Source organism: Macaca mulatta, chromosome 1 (genome assembly GCF_049350105.2).
Source record: "Macaca mulatta isolate MMU2019108-1 chromosome 1, T2T-MMU8v2.0, whole genome shotgun sequence".
In the NCBI taxonomy this organism is placed as follows: Eukaryota; Metazoa; Chordata; class Mammalia; order Primates; family Cercopithecidae; genus Macaca; species Macaca mulatta.
Genome location: NC_133406.1, coordinates 43,448,888 through 43,466,441, shown reverse-complemented (window position 1 = coordinate 43,466,441; position 17,554 = coordinate 43,448,888). Strand labels below are relative to the sequence as shown.

The following is a 17,554-nucleotide window of genomic DNA, read 5'->3' as shown; positions in this document are numbered from 1 at the left end:
GTTATGTACACAAGCCATGATCATATTAGTTGAAATGTTTTAAGCTACCACCATACCTTACCTCTATCCTGTGATTTGTATCAGGAAGGTAGTTTTATATTCTCCCTCTGATTAAGCAATTTTTAATAAGCTCTTAAAATGACTAACGTTCTGCTTCTTTCTTTTTGCATTAACTCATATGTTTACCAGTCTGCCCCCTTCTCTTTGATGATTTTCCATGTAGATGTGCACCCTAATTGCATCTCTGTCAACCAACATTTTGTTATAATATTCAAGTTTACAGACTTGTGCCTTCTTAGGTATCAATTATGCTTTTTCTCTTCTGTTGTTGCTCTTTATTTGATGGGATACTTGATTTCTCTCACAGACGCTGGTTTTCAGTCAGTCTTGACTATACTGGCAAGTCTTTAGGACTGTCTTTAGTGTCTAGGCCAATGTTTTTCCAAATACTGGCTCACAGACCACCTATATTAGAGGTGCTGTTTCAGGAGATCTGGGACTAGGCCTAGGAAGCTGTATTTTTAATATGTAACTCGCATGTCTTTTAAGAATATTGAAATTTTAGAGCATCTGTTCTAGGCAGATTCTTCCAGGACTGGAGACATACACTCTATTCTTTATTATACAGCAGGGGTCCCCAGCCCTGGGCCACAGACTGATACCAGTTGATGGTCTGTTAGGTACTGGGCTACATAGCAGGAGGTGAGTGGCAGGAGAGCAAGCATTACCACCTGAGTGCTGCCTCCTGTCAGATCAGCAGCAGCACTAGATTCTCATAGGAGTACGAACCCTATTGTCAACCGTGCCTGCAAGGAATCTGGGTTGCGTATTCATTATGAGAATCTAATGCCTGATGATCTGTCACTGTCTCCCATCACCCCAGATGGGACCGTCTAGTTGCAGGAAAACAAGCTCAGGGCTCCCACTGATTCTACATTATGGTGAGTTGTATAATTATATCATTATATATTACAATGTAATAATAATAGAAATAAAGTGCCCAATAAGTGTAATGCACTTGGATAATCCTGAAACCATCCCTCTCCCTAGTCTGTGGAAAAATTGTCTTCCAAGAAACTGGTTCCTGGTGCCAAAAAGATTGGAGGCTGCTATTATAGAGCATTCATTTAAGCATTTTAAAACAGTCTAGAGAACAAAACATCCTCCTTTTTAAAAACACCTCAAGAAGTAGAAGTCAGCAAAGCTAGCTGCTACCATTTATTTAGTGTCTATGAAGTGGGAGATGTTTTACACCTATCATCTCTAAACCCCAAAATCACTATGGAAGTCAGATACTCATAGAAATTAAGTAGTTTACTCAAGGTAACATGTATCATGTTTAGCATAGCATTTAAACCAAAGTTGGCCTGACTCCTAAGTGCGTAAGATGATTGCATCATGCCATTGTATCCCACTTAACTGTTTCCTCTTAGCCAGTAACAGAGACCAGACAGGAACTTAACTTGATGGGAGAAGGAAGGTAAACAGCTTGTAGAAGGAGAAGAGAAGGAGCCTCAGGGTAGGGAAATAAGAAAGAAGAGAGAACCCCCGCACAAGCATACTCTCAGATGGAAGTGTAAGTCTGAGTAGATGCTGGAGACAGCTGTGAAAGAGCCCTAGGAAGAGATAATGGCCTTATGGGGAACGAAGCAAATGCAAGGCAACTTACAATAGAGCAGGGTCAGCCTGTCCCCTAACCCCACTAGCAAGGTCAGCCAATTGTAAAATGGTTACATTCAGATATTGGTCTCCCAACTAACAATTCAGTGAAAGAATAAAGACCCACATGGTTTATGCGGTTATGTATGTTACGGTATGTATGCAGACATCCCTAAGTTAGGCATTCATATTTCAGGGACTGGGAAAAGAATAAATTGATTTATTGGAAACATTTAGGAAACTGATGATTTGAATCTTTTTAACTGGTTGATTCAAATGGAAGAAAATGTGCAAAGAAGCAAATTAGATGAATTCAATATCCAATGAAAACTTTTTCATTCACCTACTATTTACTCTTTTATTTGTTAAATATTTTTGACTGCCTACTATACACCTGGAATTAAGCTAGGTGCTAGGACATTATTCTACATTTAATTGCTTGGTAAATGTGAAGTGAATATATGAATGAATAAATTAATAAAGGGCTGAACAATAAATCATGTGAATTAGAGAAAATGAATAACGTGTACATTAAAATCTTGAACAGTTTTCTGCAAATATTCTGGCTAAGTTAGGAAAGTTCAAGCCTCTAATTATTGGCCTTTTCTGATGAGCCTCTAGAGATCTGAAGTGGTATATTCAAGGTTATGTAGTCTTTCAAGTTTACTGTGAAGCTATGATTTTATTGAGTTACTCCATGGCCACCCAGACTTTTTATTACAGCACATTGGAGAAGATCCTGAGCCAAAGATGGCTTCTACTCACGAAATCCTTCTTATAGGCAGGCAAGAAAATCGCAGACAAGATTAAGAAATAATGCTGCCAACTTCTGTCTTTTCAACAAAAGTTATCTGTAGAAAGCTATAAGTTAACAGAATACAGATAACTTAAAATACAGGATGGTGTATTTAATTATGAGCTCCAGTATGTCCTATTTGACAACCTGAAAACTGAAGATCCTAACATGAGCAATGATAATTACAATAATGTAAGAAAAAAACTAGGTTTTTTTTTTAATACAGGCTAATAAAATAAACACCTGTTTCTTTCATATTGTAATTCAATAAAAATGAGCCCACTATTTTTTAAAAAGTGATACAAATATTCTTTTGTTAAGATGTAGAAATTACATTACCATGAACATGCAGTTGAATGTGCTGTTGTGTTTCTCCAGCTGCATTGGTAGCCACACATGTGTATCTGCCAGCATCTTCCAACAGGGTTTTGGCAATTTGTAGAACTCGACCAGAAGACTGTATCTAATTGGGAGCAGAAAGCACAGATGATTTTTGTAGTTTATACTTGGATTTGAAAACATTCACTGAGACAGAAAATTTCATTTAAATGTATAATACCTAACAATATTTTCATGCCAATATCTTAATAAACTCTTGATAGACTAGAGCAAGTTCACATCATCATGCACAAGACAATAGATTAGTTTGATTGGAAAGCCTTTTCTTATTCACTGGAAAACACAAAATAAAATAACCTAAGGCCAGCTTACTGGTATAGTCATAGTGAATAAAAGACTTTAGCACTGAACTATGAAGTATGTGATGAAAAGTTAAGCTATTTGAAAAAAAAAACTGGCCACATTTATATAACAATTCATAAATAGTTTTAAAACAATGACTTTTTATTAAATGGTCATGAGAGCCAAAAAAACAATAAAATTATAAAATATGGATAATGGAAATGCAGATAAATTTCTTCCTATTTTTCCCAATTTCCCTCTTAAACCCACTGCAACTGGTCTCTGCCATTTTGAAACTTGTGATTCAGAGGTTATTCTTTGAAACATACTATTCAGAGGTTACTAGTAACTTCCAGTCACAATATCCATCAGCCTAGGTAGTAAGCTCATACTCTCCTCCACCATCTATAACATTTGGAGTGGTTGACTACCAACTCCTTGAAACTCTCTACCTTCTGGGTGTTAAAAAATAAGCATTCCCTCAGTTCTAATTCTCTGACTTTCTTAGGAGATTACTTTCCAGAATCTGCTTCCTTTTCCTGTTCCACACCCAAGGAACATAGCTGTCTGATAGTTTTTATCTAAACTCATGGCATCAGTGAAAAACTTTAATGCTTCCTAAATTTACAGGATAGCCTCACTTTCTCTCCTGAGCTCTACATGTGTCCTTCCAGCAATCTGCTGAACAGGTTAGTACATCAAATTTAACGTCAAATTCACTTGCACAAAATTAAGCTCATATATTTTTCCTTGTATTTCTGAAGTCTACTTCTGATTGCATGTTCCCAGTCTTGTTTAATGGCACCCACTATTTTTCCAGTCATCTAGGTTTTGGAGCCTACTTTGAATCCTATTAATTATGCCACTATATGTTTCTCAGATCACCTGTTTTCCATTTCCACAGCCACTGTGGGATTATAATAGCTTCTTAACTGATGTTCCAGTGTCTCCAACCTCCCCAACTGTTAATCTATCTTGCATATTGTTGCCAGAATAATTTGTTTAAAATTCAAATTTGATCCTTTAACTAGTTTCCCATCAAAGTTCATTCATGGCTCTCCACCTTTCCCAGAATGAAATCTGAACTCAGCACAGCCCTCCAGGCTCACCACATTCTGACCCCAAATGATCTCTCCAAACTCTCCCATGTAAACTCCCACTTAACCTATTCTCCATTCGTACTGTTATAAACATGTTAAGCAAACATTCATACATTTATATTCATGTCGGGACTATTATATTACATGGTCTTTAAATGCCATAATTTTTTAAGGCTGAATTAGGTCAGTCCTCTCTCCTTTTTCTTCTTACCCCTTACTCTCTCCTTGGATTAACTCATCCATGCCCATGGTTTCAAATATCATTGATATGCCAATATGTCCAGACAGAACTCTCCTTCGAGCTCCAAGACCATATATTCAATGACATCTCCACTAGTTGATCTCATAGTCACCTTAGCCACCTAAAATCTAAAACTCAAATCAGTTTTCTCACCTCAAACTTGTCCCCCTCCAGTCTTTTAAACTCACTATATGGCAACACTTGTCCCCCTCCAGTCTCTTAAACTCACTGTATGGCAACACTAGCCATACAGTTGTATACGTTGGAATCCTAGGAGTCTTCCTTGACACATCCCTCTCCTTCACTTTTCACAGAGTCCTTCATCAACCCCCAGTGATTTAACTAATAAATACCTCACCAATCTATCCAAGTATCCTCATCTGCATGACCAGCATATGAGTCTCAATTTCTATCTTTTCTCTCTCCTAGACAAATGTAACTAGTTTCTGATTGGTTTCTACATATCTATCATTGGCTCCTCCAATTTATTCTTTGGAATGGGTCTGGAAAACTATATTAAAATGCAAACCTGATCATGTCACTCCTCTCTTAAAACTCTTCAAAGGTCTCTCATTGCCTTAAAGTAAAAAAAAATCATTAACTGTACTTAAGTGCCTCCTACCTAGTCTCCAGTCTTTAATACCACCTCTCCCTTGGTCTCTTCCTCAGTCCACTGGCTTGCTGGTCCTTAAGAGGTGCCATGCTCACCTTTGCTTTGTTTGCCCATGCACATATTCTTGAACCACTCTACTCAGTTCTATTTCATTAATTCACCCATTTAACTTCTATAAAGTCTTCTGAACTCTACTCAGGGCTTTTCCCATAAATTTTTCTCATTCTAGAAGTCTTTGCTTTTCTCATGATATGTTCTTACACCTCTAGGTTTTCTCTTAAAATCATTCATTATGGTTTGCAATCCTACTTTTGTATGATAACACAATAAATACCTGTCTCCCAGGTAAACAATTGTTTACCTTCACTATGGCCGAAGGCTAAAAACTGAATCTTTCACTTGCACAAAGATGTGAGATTATTTCCATTGGATTTGGAATAGGAATTAAAAATTAACAGATATTCACTACTACTACAGTATTCACTTCTACTAAAAAAGGAACATAACATATCTCTCATTAGGGAAAACTCACGAGTAAAATTCAAGCCCACATTAGTTAATTAACTTGACCCTATTAGCAAAATCTATTAATTTTTATTTCAAATGCATCCTTTAGATTATCTAGATTTGAAATCTATCATCTATCTATCATCAATCTACTAATTTAACAACTGAGATAAATGTACTGAGATACAGTTATATGCCAGGGACTATACTCACTATGAAGGATAAAAATGTGAACTTATTCACTTTTTAAAAAATTGAGTCTTTGACCTCTTGAAGCTTATCAACTAATTCCTAAAAATATTTTTCAAGACTTATTTTACCTACATTTACGTAAATATGACTTTATCTTAATTTAACTCAATGGTGAACATTTTTGGCTTATTAGTGATGAACATCGTTCATCTGTGAAACACCGGTTTTTTAACAGCTAAATTAGGCATAAATCAAAATAGTATAAATAATGACCACTATCTTAAAATCAGTATCATTGTTAGTCTTTAATTCCATTCTTCAAATCAAAATATTAAGTTAAATTCTTAAAAACTCTAAGAAAAATGGATATTTTTAATAAATTTTCTGCAAAATCTAACAGGAAAATCTACAGTTAAGAAAGAATAATTTGATATTTCCAGGAAGATCTATGTAGCTTTCCCAGTTTAGGCTGAGTAATACTTACACTTACTTTAAGGTTTCCTTGGGCAGTGTTCACAGGTTGGTCATCTTTTAACCATGTAATGGAAGGATTTGGAATCCCATTAGCTATGCACTGCAAGGTGACAGGCTTGTATTTTACCACAACTCTCTCAGAAAGGCCTGAGGACTTGATTGTTGGAGGAACTATATTTAAGGAAGCGGGAGAGGGAATGAAACCATAATCAGTGGGGTCGAACTTAAAAATCTGTATGCAAGAACCTGAAACCTTAAAATTCAGGAAAAAAAAAAAAAGCAAATCCCTATTTTAACAAACAATGAAATACTTTCATTCCATGCATTTAATTTCTAATTTTTTAGCAACTTTATAGATTAGTTACTTCTTAACTATGGATTTTTAAATCTCCAAAGAATAAGTAAAATGTATTTATGGCTACCGTAATCCACATGTATATTTGGCTTATGTCTTTTGATGGGTTTTACTAATCTATAATGACCCTCCCTTTCTCTAGGACAACTTCATTAAATCAAGGTGGATTTCTAGCCATATTTATACTGCATGACTCTGCCCCCTGCAAGGATGATTGAATGTGGAGTGGTAACTTTATTTAAATTGGGCCTGCCAGATTTCCTCCCTCAGGAATTGGGACTGAGACTGAAAAACAGGGTTATCTATATTCCATCATGGGATATGGGCTAAAAATCAAGAAAACAGCAGTCTACAGAGACAGAGGGAGAATAAAGTTGACATTCATAGACACTCCTTGTGGTTTCCAAGTGGCTGTCCAGTTTCTCGTTCCAGTACTCCCTTCCCAAGTTCTGCCAGCAAGTGAGACACACAATACCCTGGCAGAGGGTTGCTTCTGTCATTAGAGTAATGGTTATACTCCTAATGTGCCAGTTTTGTGAATGTACTTATGTCCCTCAGATCCTTCAATTACATCTTCAGCCACCATTTCTGCAAACTACTGTATTCACCATCCCTCTTGCTTTGGCTAAAACCTTAAACGCTTACATAACCTCTTTACTTGGAAGTTGTTCCATGCCTCTTCTATCTTATTTGGTCTAATTCCTCAGACCTTGGCATTCTATGTAGAACACACTTCCTAACATTTAAATTCTGTCTACATTTATTTATTTATTTATTTCCCAGAATTATTTTGGCTACTGTCTGCATGTGTTCACATGATACATCTTGGTTGAGTCTCTGGGTCAATAAAGTAACTAAAAAAATCTGTCATTATACAACTGAAATTCATATCCTTTACACTACCTTCCACAACTCAGGATTTATTCACATTATTGAGCTACAATTCTGAGTTAGATAATAAAACAATGCATAAATTAATTTAAAATGCAAAGCTCCTGTCTCTCATTCAGCATACCATGAACAGTCACTTCAAATTCCTTCTTGTGGTCTCCAGCAGTATTTGTTGCCATGCACCGATAAAGGCCTGTGTCTGACACTTGAGCCTGAGCAATAACCAGTTTGCGTCCATTTAACAATATCTTAAATCCATCCCTTTCATCAATTAACTGACCATCCTTCAGCCACCTATAGAAAAAGGCAAAAGGAAGTCTGGATAAATATTTTAAGTCAATCGTATCCTAGAAGATATATAAAGTTTCTATTGTATATTTGTCTAATTTCCTAGTTGCTTACTCTGTAAAATAAATTGTAAATGAAAAAGAGAAACAAAAAGGAAACCTGGCCTAACATAGAGGTTGGCATATTGCTGGAACCCAATAATTATGTGTTGAGTTCTTTATTCTTCTACTAATTTTAGGCTACAAAAAAGGGAGAAGTATTGGATTGTTTGCAATACAACGCATAAATGCTTGAGGTGACGGATATCCCATTTACCATGACATGATTCTTATGTATGCATACCTGAACCAAAATATCTCATATAACCCATAAATATATACACCCACTATGTACAAAAAAATTTAAAATTAGAAAAACAAATTAATTAGAAAAGAGACAAGTGCTCCTAAATATTACCCTCTTCAATGTTTAATAACCAGCAAAACATACACAATCTTAAAACAACTGTAAACAAAACTTTGAAATCATATAGCATTATATTTTTACATTTCTATACATTCCAGTTAGTTTTATAATCATGTGTGAACATATTTCATTTCCTTCACTGACTAACTCTTCTTCTGCATATCCCATTGTGACTTGGAAACAAAAGCTAAGTATTTAATACATGCTTTGAAAATTAAAGAATAAGAAAAAAAGAATTGGTAAACACATACTCATGTTAACTTTCCCTGTTTACCTAATATGTCTGGTATACTTCTTTTTATTTAGTAGTCTGTCAAACATTTCAGTACCTCAGGAGAGTCTGACAATACTGCTTAATAGACTGTCTCTGCGAACTAAATATGTAATTTCTAGACCATACAATGGAATTCCTCAAAATATGTAATTTCTAAGTCCATACAATGCAATTCCTCTAACTGAGTAAATTTAGGTGCCTTTTGACTATCAAGTAGACATTGCCTTGTATATAGATAGAGTATGTCTTAAAAGAGGAATATAAAGAATACAATTTCATACAATCCTTTTTAATGGTACAGAACAGCTTTCAAGATACCTCTAAAACACTCAAAACAAAAAGCGGTATTTAGAAGACATACCAAAACCCTTACATGATAGTTGGTGGGGGAGAGCCTGTCACATGACAATCTAGCTCCAGTAAGTTATTAACCATCACAATGAAGTAAGATGTTTCATCTCCTCCTTCTATAGCTGGTGGCACTAGAAAACAACAGGAATGTAACACACAAAGAAATGTATACAACAAGAAACACACCATCACATGAAGCAATAATACATAGCAGTTCAGAAGGTTGATAAGTATGATAGTAGTTTGATACACGAAGGGGACTTGAAATGCATTTTAAATACATTTTACAGTAAACACTTGTCAGGATCAATAAACATACTTTTTACATATCATAGCTATTCCTCCATCTAGTACTATGGTACCACTGATGCCAGGTGAATATAAAGTTGATTCATATTTTATACTGTTTATTTTCATAAGCACAAGAGAAAGAAACTCCCAAAATTGGGCATCTATTCAAAAGCCTTAAATTTATAGATAAAGATACTGGGTTTCAAGGTTGTAAGATGACTTTCCACGGCCCAGAGACTAGGTTTCCTGTTACCTGGCACAGTGTTTATGGCAAAAGACCATGTTGTTGCTCACTGCGATTAGACATTGTCATAGACGTAAAAATGTATCTATGCACTTGCAAATATCAAGTATACCTATCAAAACTAGTGGAAGATTTATGTAAGATTCTAGATCCTGAGACTCTGGTGACAAATCCACCCCTTGGTAATGTGCAATCCACAGTTGCACAGAGGACTATACCTTCTTTTAATTGTTTTATTATTGCACGAACAACAAAAACATTTAACAAACTAATCAGGTTTTGCTATGAATCTGAGAACCAAGGCAGTGGCATCCTTATTTACCCAAGACATCAACTTCATATTTGATTTCCTTTTCTCCTGCCACACTGGTAGCCACGCATATGTACTGTCCCTGATCAATTTCTTGGGCACTCATGATTTCGAGTTTCTTCCCACCAGCTTCTATGTGGATATTGTCATTAGCTTTCACAGGTACACCATCTTTCAACCAGGTGAGAATGGGAGAAGGGTTTCCAGCAGCTTTGCATTCCAGTGTCAGAGAATGAGCAATAACTACTTGCTTATTCAAAGGCATGGCCAAGTCACCTTCAATCATTGGAGGAACTAGGGAGAAACATAGCAACATTTCAGGCAATTATTTGTGTGGTCACAAAATACATTCTAATGAAATAAAGAAGAGTTTTTGTTTTTTCTCATAAAGTTTGACCATTAAAATCTATCTGTATGCCTGTCTCCCTCTAAGCTATTGAGGAAAGAATTTATTGGTTCAGCTAATCTGTAACTGTCCTAATTATTCTGGAAACTCTGGACTGTCTGGCTTATAAAAGACCAATAGTAGAGAATGATCTTAGTCCCAACAACTACTTTGCCTTTTCAGTAACAACCAAATTGTCTAGATGCTCCAAGTGCCATGGCAAAGGTTAGTTGAATGAATGGACACCCTCTTGCTAACCTTAGGTTTTAAAAATATTTTTTCAAATCATGGAACAAATTCGTCCAATTCCTATCCATGTATATTGAAAAAGACAAACCCACCGAGGATTATTAGTGAATAAATTGGATATTTGCATATTAGAAAGCATAGGTAGAAAGGTATATAATTAAAGCAAATGTTGTTCCTTACCATAGACATCCACATGGAATGATTTTTCAGCAGTTCCAGCAACGTTCACTACATGACACATATATATTGCTGAATCAGAGACCTGTGCTCGAGGAATATGAAGATATTGTCCTTTATCAATATAAAGTGCTTGTGAGCTGGACATGATTGGCTGCCCGTCCTTATACCAAGTAATGGCAGGCATTGGAAGTCCCCGTGTTTCACATTCCAGTTTAATAATGCTGTTGATCAATACTGATATGTCTGAGGTGACATTTCCTCCTTTAATACTAGGTGGAACTACAAAGGATTTCAGAACAAAAACAAGTCATCTAAGTTTCAGCATCTTCATCAAAATCGTAAATGCTATAGATGTTTATACAATGCATTTAAAGTAAATTAAAGACAATTGGGAAGTCTGTGGTTTATCTCCTGATAATGAGTTTCCTGTATTGTCAAAACCATCTTTATCATTCCCCGTTTGGGTTTCAGATTTCAGTAAAAACAGAAAGTCACAGATTCCATTTCAGGGAGTCATTTAGGTTCAAGAGATCATATTAGAATAACTAAGATAGTTATGTTTAACCAACAAAGCAAAACAAAATAAAACCCCACTCAAAGTAGACACAGCAAGTTTCAAATCAGACCAAGGGAGCAAAAATGTCACATGTGGTACAACTGTATGCCCTCTCCCCAGGAAATACTAAAGGTCTAAGTGCTATCAGAACCAGCTATTCATAATAGCTGCGGAGTCTTCAATATTTGCTTCTTGCTATTTTTTTCTTTTTTGGGGGGTGGTGGGTACTGCCAAGACTCCATTCACTCAACTTTACTCATCCAATTGTCTACATGTGTATCTCCTACAATTCAGCAACCACATGTCTGGCCTCTCACACTACATAAGGGCTGTACTGCTGGAAAAACAACTCAAGTCACTCAGTCTCTGCTGCAAATTCTGAATATGGTCATTCTAGGATCATGCTATCATCGCAATAATTTAAAAGAAATCAAATGGCATGTGTATGAATTTGAGTATCAATATAATCTTAATAAAGTTTTAGAATAGCATACTTGATAGAATGTTTTTCTCATGGTTAAGCTGGGATTATGGGTTTTGAGAGGGAGACCATATAGGTAAAGTGCCATTTTCATCATATGCTACCAAACGTACATGCTATCAACATGACTTATCACTGAGAACTGTGCTAAGTTATGTTGATAGCATGTACCTTTGGTAACCTGGCTAAGGTAGTGTTTGCCATATTTCTCTACTGTAAAGTTACTCTTTTTCCTCCTCTTTCCTTTGAAGGGAGTCCTTATTCCAGCCCATACAAATGAAGTGAGGAGTTATGTTCTACTTCTATGAGAGGAGACTACCTACATAATTTAATTATAATTCTTCTCTATGAAGATGTGTCTCTTCTTCTCGTTTTATTTATTGAGTCAATCACTTATTTTTATCAATATGGACTCATAAAAACTTATATGCCTTGGTTTACATCCAATACTACATTATTTATCCAGTTTGGGCTATTGGGAGGTCTTTCAGTTGCCTCTTAAGTCCCTTCAATATACCCTCACTATTTTATTTTGTTTTATTATTTGCACTTACTTCCTTACTTTCCAGCCTTACTACATGCTCCAGGATCATCTTGTGTATTCCCTGCCCTAGCTCCAGACTTAACTATTTCTCCAAGGAGCCTGGTCCCTTTTAATGGATATTAGAAAGCAAGGATATTAGAAAACAAGATCTGGATGCTGAGTAGAGTACCTTTATACTTTCTGGTAATCATTCTTAGAACCAGTCCATACTGACAAACATTCATGTACACATTTTTTTCTTTCACATAACTTAAGGCAAGATCTACTATACTTTGAGGTGAATTCGATGATAGAATCATTTTTCTCTCAGGAGGCTTACTATAAATATCAGGGGTCAGTCAACTGTGGCCCACAGGCCAGGAGATGCTAAGCTAAGAATGGCTTTTACATTTTTTAATTGTTGAAAAAAAATCAAAATAATAACATTTTGTGACATCTGAAAATTATATGAAACTCAAACTTTAGTGTCCATAGAGTTTTACTGGGATATAGTCACATTCATTCATTTACATATTGTCTAAGGCTTTTACTCAACAGTAGCAGAGTAAAGAGTTAAAGCAAAAACCAATATGGTATTCACATTGCTTCTGCTGCTGTTCAGCTTACTGTAAATTTTGGTGGCATAGTTACAACTTGATAGCATTTTTAGTGCTATGTATATCACCATACTGTGATATTTTATTTAATTTTATCACCAGTGAATACTCCTTATGTCAGAACAAGAAGATAGTAAAATATCTCATTTTTAAGACACAGCACAGTGCGGAGTATTTTATCAAATTAAAGGGCAAAATACTGTGTTTATTTTGTAATACTATACCTATTCTAATAATCACTAGACTAAGCAGCCATCAAAATATTCCCAATTTTAAAAATCAAGAGTTTGAAAAATTAGAAAACATAAAATGAAATGTTTTATCATAGCAAATTTCTTCACAAAAATAATCCAAAATAAGGCTACAACCAAACTAAATTTCTGAGAGGCTTATTTGTTAGCCAACCAAGGAAAGCCATTTACCAATGGTGATTTAATTAAATCAGACATGATTTCAGAGGCAAAAGAAACGTGTCTAAAGAAAATAAATGTGTTAAAGATTCTTACTTAGAATGTGTTAAATTATTCTTAGTGAGAATAATTGCTTGAAGAGTTGAGAACACTGGGAGCAACATCAATAGTCAAATTTTTTTAAGACAACTTTTTACTCAATAGTATTCTTGGCTTTTGACAAGTTGACAGATGTTACTGACACTGCTCACCTGTTCTTGTTTATTTGAGGAACCAATGAAAGTGTAAACAAAAACAAAAACAAAAACATACACTGAAGAATTCGCCTCTTAGAGCAGTCTGAGAAACAACAGACAAAAATATTTTCAGAAAAGTTGAAAAAAACACTAATTTATTACAACCTGAAGTGGAATCTGCTAAGATTTGTTACAATTGGTGTTGGTAAAAATATACGTGAAGCAAAAAACAGGCTTAGACAAGTTTACAAAGCTTATTACAATGTAAAGTGTTTAAAAAAATCTATGTTTTTTCATTGTATTATTCCCCAGCAGGCACTTCGTGTAAAAGATTCAGGTGTCATTGAACCAGTAGTGTTAAATGCTATACTTTGTTTGCTCTCATATAAACATCATCAGTTCTATGACTTTTTGTCAGAAGTCGAACTGAATATCCTGACTTGCCTTACCACACAGCAGGTCAATGCATTAGTGGTGATGAAGTTTCATTGCACTTTTTTTGAGCTCAGGGCTGAGACTGAACTTCTTTCTCAATAAAAAGAATCATTCTTAAACACTCTTATCGAATACTGAATGCTTTTGGAAATTAGGTTTTGCTGTAAACTTGATAGTGTTTCAAAATGAGTCCAACCCCAAATTACCAGACCAAAAAAGTACATATACGCAAAATATATACCATGGTAGTTATTGTGTTGTTTTAGTCACATGTCAAGCAGTTTTATACATTCTCCATGCTGCCAAAAGTTCAAGCAAAAAGTGAGATCTAGATTCCTCCACAAATGTGTAGTGGATATATTTTCTGAGCTTTAACTACAGTTCTAGCAGGGTGTCACACCTTGAGGCAAATGCAAAGAAAATTTTCGCATTCAAAATCTAGTTATCTTTGAAAATGAGGGCTTTCCACCTAACCTTCACCTAGAATTTATTAATTTGCAGTCAAATATCAAAAGAAGAATATAATAACATTCTGTAAATGGCTTCCAAGCAATGAATATGCACAATTAAAATATGCCTGTGAAATGATATCAGTACTAGGCAGTACTTATCTGTATGAAGAGACATTTTCAAAGATGAAATAGGTAAAATCTCATTAAAAATCAAAAGTAGGCTGGGCGCGATGGCTCACACCTGTAATCCCAGCACTTGGCAGGCTGAGGCGGGCAGATCACAAGGTCAGGAGTTCGAGACCATCCTGGCTAACACAGTGAAATGCCATCTCTAATAAAAATGCAAAAAATTACCTGGGCATGGTGGCGGGCACCTGTAATCCCAGCTACTCGGGAAGCTGAGGCAGGAGAATTGCTTGAACCCAAGAGGTGGAGGTTGCAGTGAGCCGAGATCACGCCACTGCACTCCAGGCGGGGTGACAGCGAGAGTCCCTCTCAGGAAAAAAAAAAAAAAAAAAAACAAACAAACTACCAGTAGCAGATGAACATTTGCAATTGATTTTGATGATAGAGAATACTAACTTCAAATTTCAATTAAGTGAAATGTTTCCCCACAAAATAACTCTATTTTTCTCATTAGTAGACTTGTATTATGAAAAGTTTATAATTAAAAAAAAATCAAATAAATGGAATTTCACGAACAAACAATTTTGTAGAAATATGTTTCTCTCTAATTGTATAAGTATCTATATTATCTCCTTGATTTTGCCTAATGGTCTGCAAAGCCTAAAATATTTACTATATTGCCCTTTATAAAAAAGGTTTGCCAAGTCCTGCTATACATAATTAATTAACACAAATTCAAGCTACTATTTTGAAATCCTAAGAAAGAGCATTTTACTCATGCTTTAAATTTTAATTTTGATTGAGATTATTTATATTGTATGTTAATCTATAAATGCCTATCAAACTTTGGCTCAAATTGTGTAAATCATTGGCTAGCCTAAGTAGATGGATAATATATTAATGAAACCAAGAACACAGGTTCAGACAAATCCACATATTTTGTGAATGCTTTAGAAAGGAATATTATTTGTATCAGAAAGGGTCTACTTTAAAAGTCTGTATTTATGAAAACGAGAAAAATTATTCAAAGAATATTTGTAATTGATGGTATAATAACATAGTATCCACTGCTTAAATTTGACAATTACATAAATATTTCACTTCCTGTTTCATTGTAATGCATACGTATTTGCCAGAGAACTAAACTTCCATTTGGGAGAAGGGAATACAAATAAAAATTATGAATACACTGCCCATTAAACTGTACATATATGTGCATATATATGCATGTATAGATACGCCCATGTACCCCCCGCTTACACATGCATACACACAGACACACACAGACACACACACACACACACACACACACACTCCAAGACTTTTTTCTTATTTATTATACTTTAAGTTCTAGGGTACGTGTGCACAATGTGCAGGTTTGTTACATATGTATACATGTGCCATGTTGGTGTGCTGCACCCATTAACTTGTCATTTACATTAGGTATATCTCCTAATGCTATCCCTTCCCCTCCTGCCTCCCCACAACAGGCCCCAGTGTGAGATGTTCCCCCTCCTGTGTCAAAGTGTTCTCATTATTCAATTTCAACCTATGAGTGAGAACACGCCGTGTTTGGTTTTCTGTTCTTGTGATAGTTTGCTGAGAACGATGGCTTCCAGCTGCATCCATGTCTCTACAAAGGACATGGATTAATCCTTTTTTGTGGCTGCATAGTATTCCATGGTGTATATGTGCCACATTTTCTTAATCCAGTCTGTCATTGATGGACATTTCGGTTGGTTCCAAGTCTTTGCTATTGTGAATAGTGCCACAATAAACATACGTGTGCATGTGTCTTTACAGTAGCATGATTTATAATCCTTTGGGTATATACCCAGTAATGGGATGGCGGGGCCAAATGGTATTTCTAGTTCTATATCCTTGACGACTCACCACACTGTCTTCCCCAATGGTTGAACTAGTTTACAGGCCCACCAACAGTGTAAAAGTGTTCGTATTTCTCCACATCCTCTCCAGCACTTGTTGTTTCCTGACTTTTTAATGATCGCCATTCTAACTGGTGTGAGATGGTATCTCATTGTGGTTTGATTTGCATTTCTCTGATGGCTAGTGATGATTAGCACTTTTTCATGTGTCTGTTGGCTGCATAAATGTCTTCCTTTGAGAAGTGTCTGTTCATATTCTTTGCCCACTTTTTGATGGGGTTGTTTTTTTCTTGTAAATTTGTTTGAGTTCTTTGTAGGTTCTGGACATTAGCCCTTTGTCTGATGAGTAGAATGCTAAAATTTTCTCCCATTCTGTAGGTTGCCTGTTCACTCTGATGGTAGTTTCTTTTGCTGTGCAGAAGTTCTTTAGTTTAATTAGATCCCATTTGTCAATTGTGGCTTTTGTTGTCATTGCTTTTGGTGTTTTAGACATGAAGTCCTTGCTCATGCCTATGTCCTGAATGGTACTGCCTAGGTTTTCTTCTAAGGTTTTTATGGTTTTAGGTCTAACATTTAAGTCTCTAATCCATCTTGAATTAATTTTTGTATAAGGCATAAGGAAGAGATCCAGTTTCAGCTTTCTGCTTATGGCTAGTCAGTTTTCCCATCACCATTTATTAAATAGGGAATCCGTTAGCCATTTCTTGTTTTTGTCAGGTTTCTCAAAGATCAGATGGTTCTAGATGTGTGATATTATTTCTGAAGGCTCTGTTCTGTTTCATTGGTCTCTATCTCTGTTTTGGTACCAGTATCATGCTGTTTTGGTTACTGTAGCCTTGTAGTATAGTTTGAAGTCAGGTAGCATGATGCCTCCAGCTTTGTTCTTTTGGCTTAGGACTGTCTTGGCAATGCAGGCTCTTTTTGGGTTCCATATGAACTTTAAAGTAGTTTTTCCAGTTCTGTGAAGTAAGTCATTGGTAGCTTCATGGGGATGGCATTGAATCTATAAATTACCTTGGGCAGTATGGCCATTTTCATGATATTGATTCTTCCTATCCATGAGCATGGTATGTTCTTCCATTTGTTTGTGTCCTCTTTTATTTCATTGAACAGTGGTTTGTAGTTCTCCTTGAAGAGGTCTTTCACATCCCTTGTAAGTTGGATTCCTAGGTATTTTATTCTCTTTGTAGCAATTGTGAATGGAAGTTCATTCATGATTTGGCTCTCTGTTTGTCTGTTACTGGTGTATACAAATGCTTGTGATTTTTGCACATTAATTTTGTATC

General features: G+C 35.7%; 1 protein-coding gene across 3 annotated transcripts in view; it reads right to left on the bottom strand.

The window, feature by feature from the left end:
• The window catches only part of HMCN1 (hemicentin 1), a 455,102-nt gene that overhangs the window by 166,812 nt on the left and 270,736 nt on the right, over positions 1-17,554 (bottom strand). For 2 of the 3 annotated variants that reach the window (XM_015121910.3, XM_028851450.2), the window contains exons 18-23: positions 10,547-10,825; positions 9,745-10,026; positions 8,910-9,018; positions 7,634-7,803; positions 6,274-6,434; positions 2,795-2,918 (exon numbers count right to left, since the gene is read on the bottom strand). In XM_015121910.3, the coding sequence (XP_014977396.3) occupies positions 2,795-2,918; positions 6,274-6,434; positions 7,634-7,803; positions 8,910-9,018; positions 9,745-10,026; positions 10,547-10,825 (1,125 nt within the window). The remainder of the gene's footprint in view (positions 1-2,794; positions 2,919-6,273; positions 6,435-7,633; positions 7,804-8,909; positions 9,019-9,744; positions 10,027-10,546; positions 10,826-17,554) is intronic. The other variant, XM_015121897.3, reaches the window with a different exon arrangement.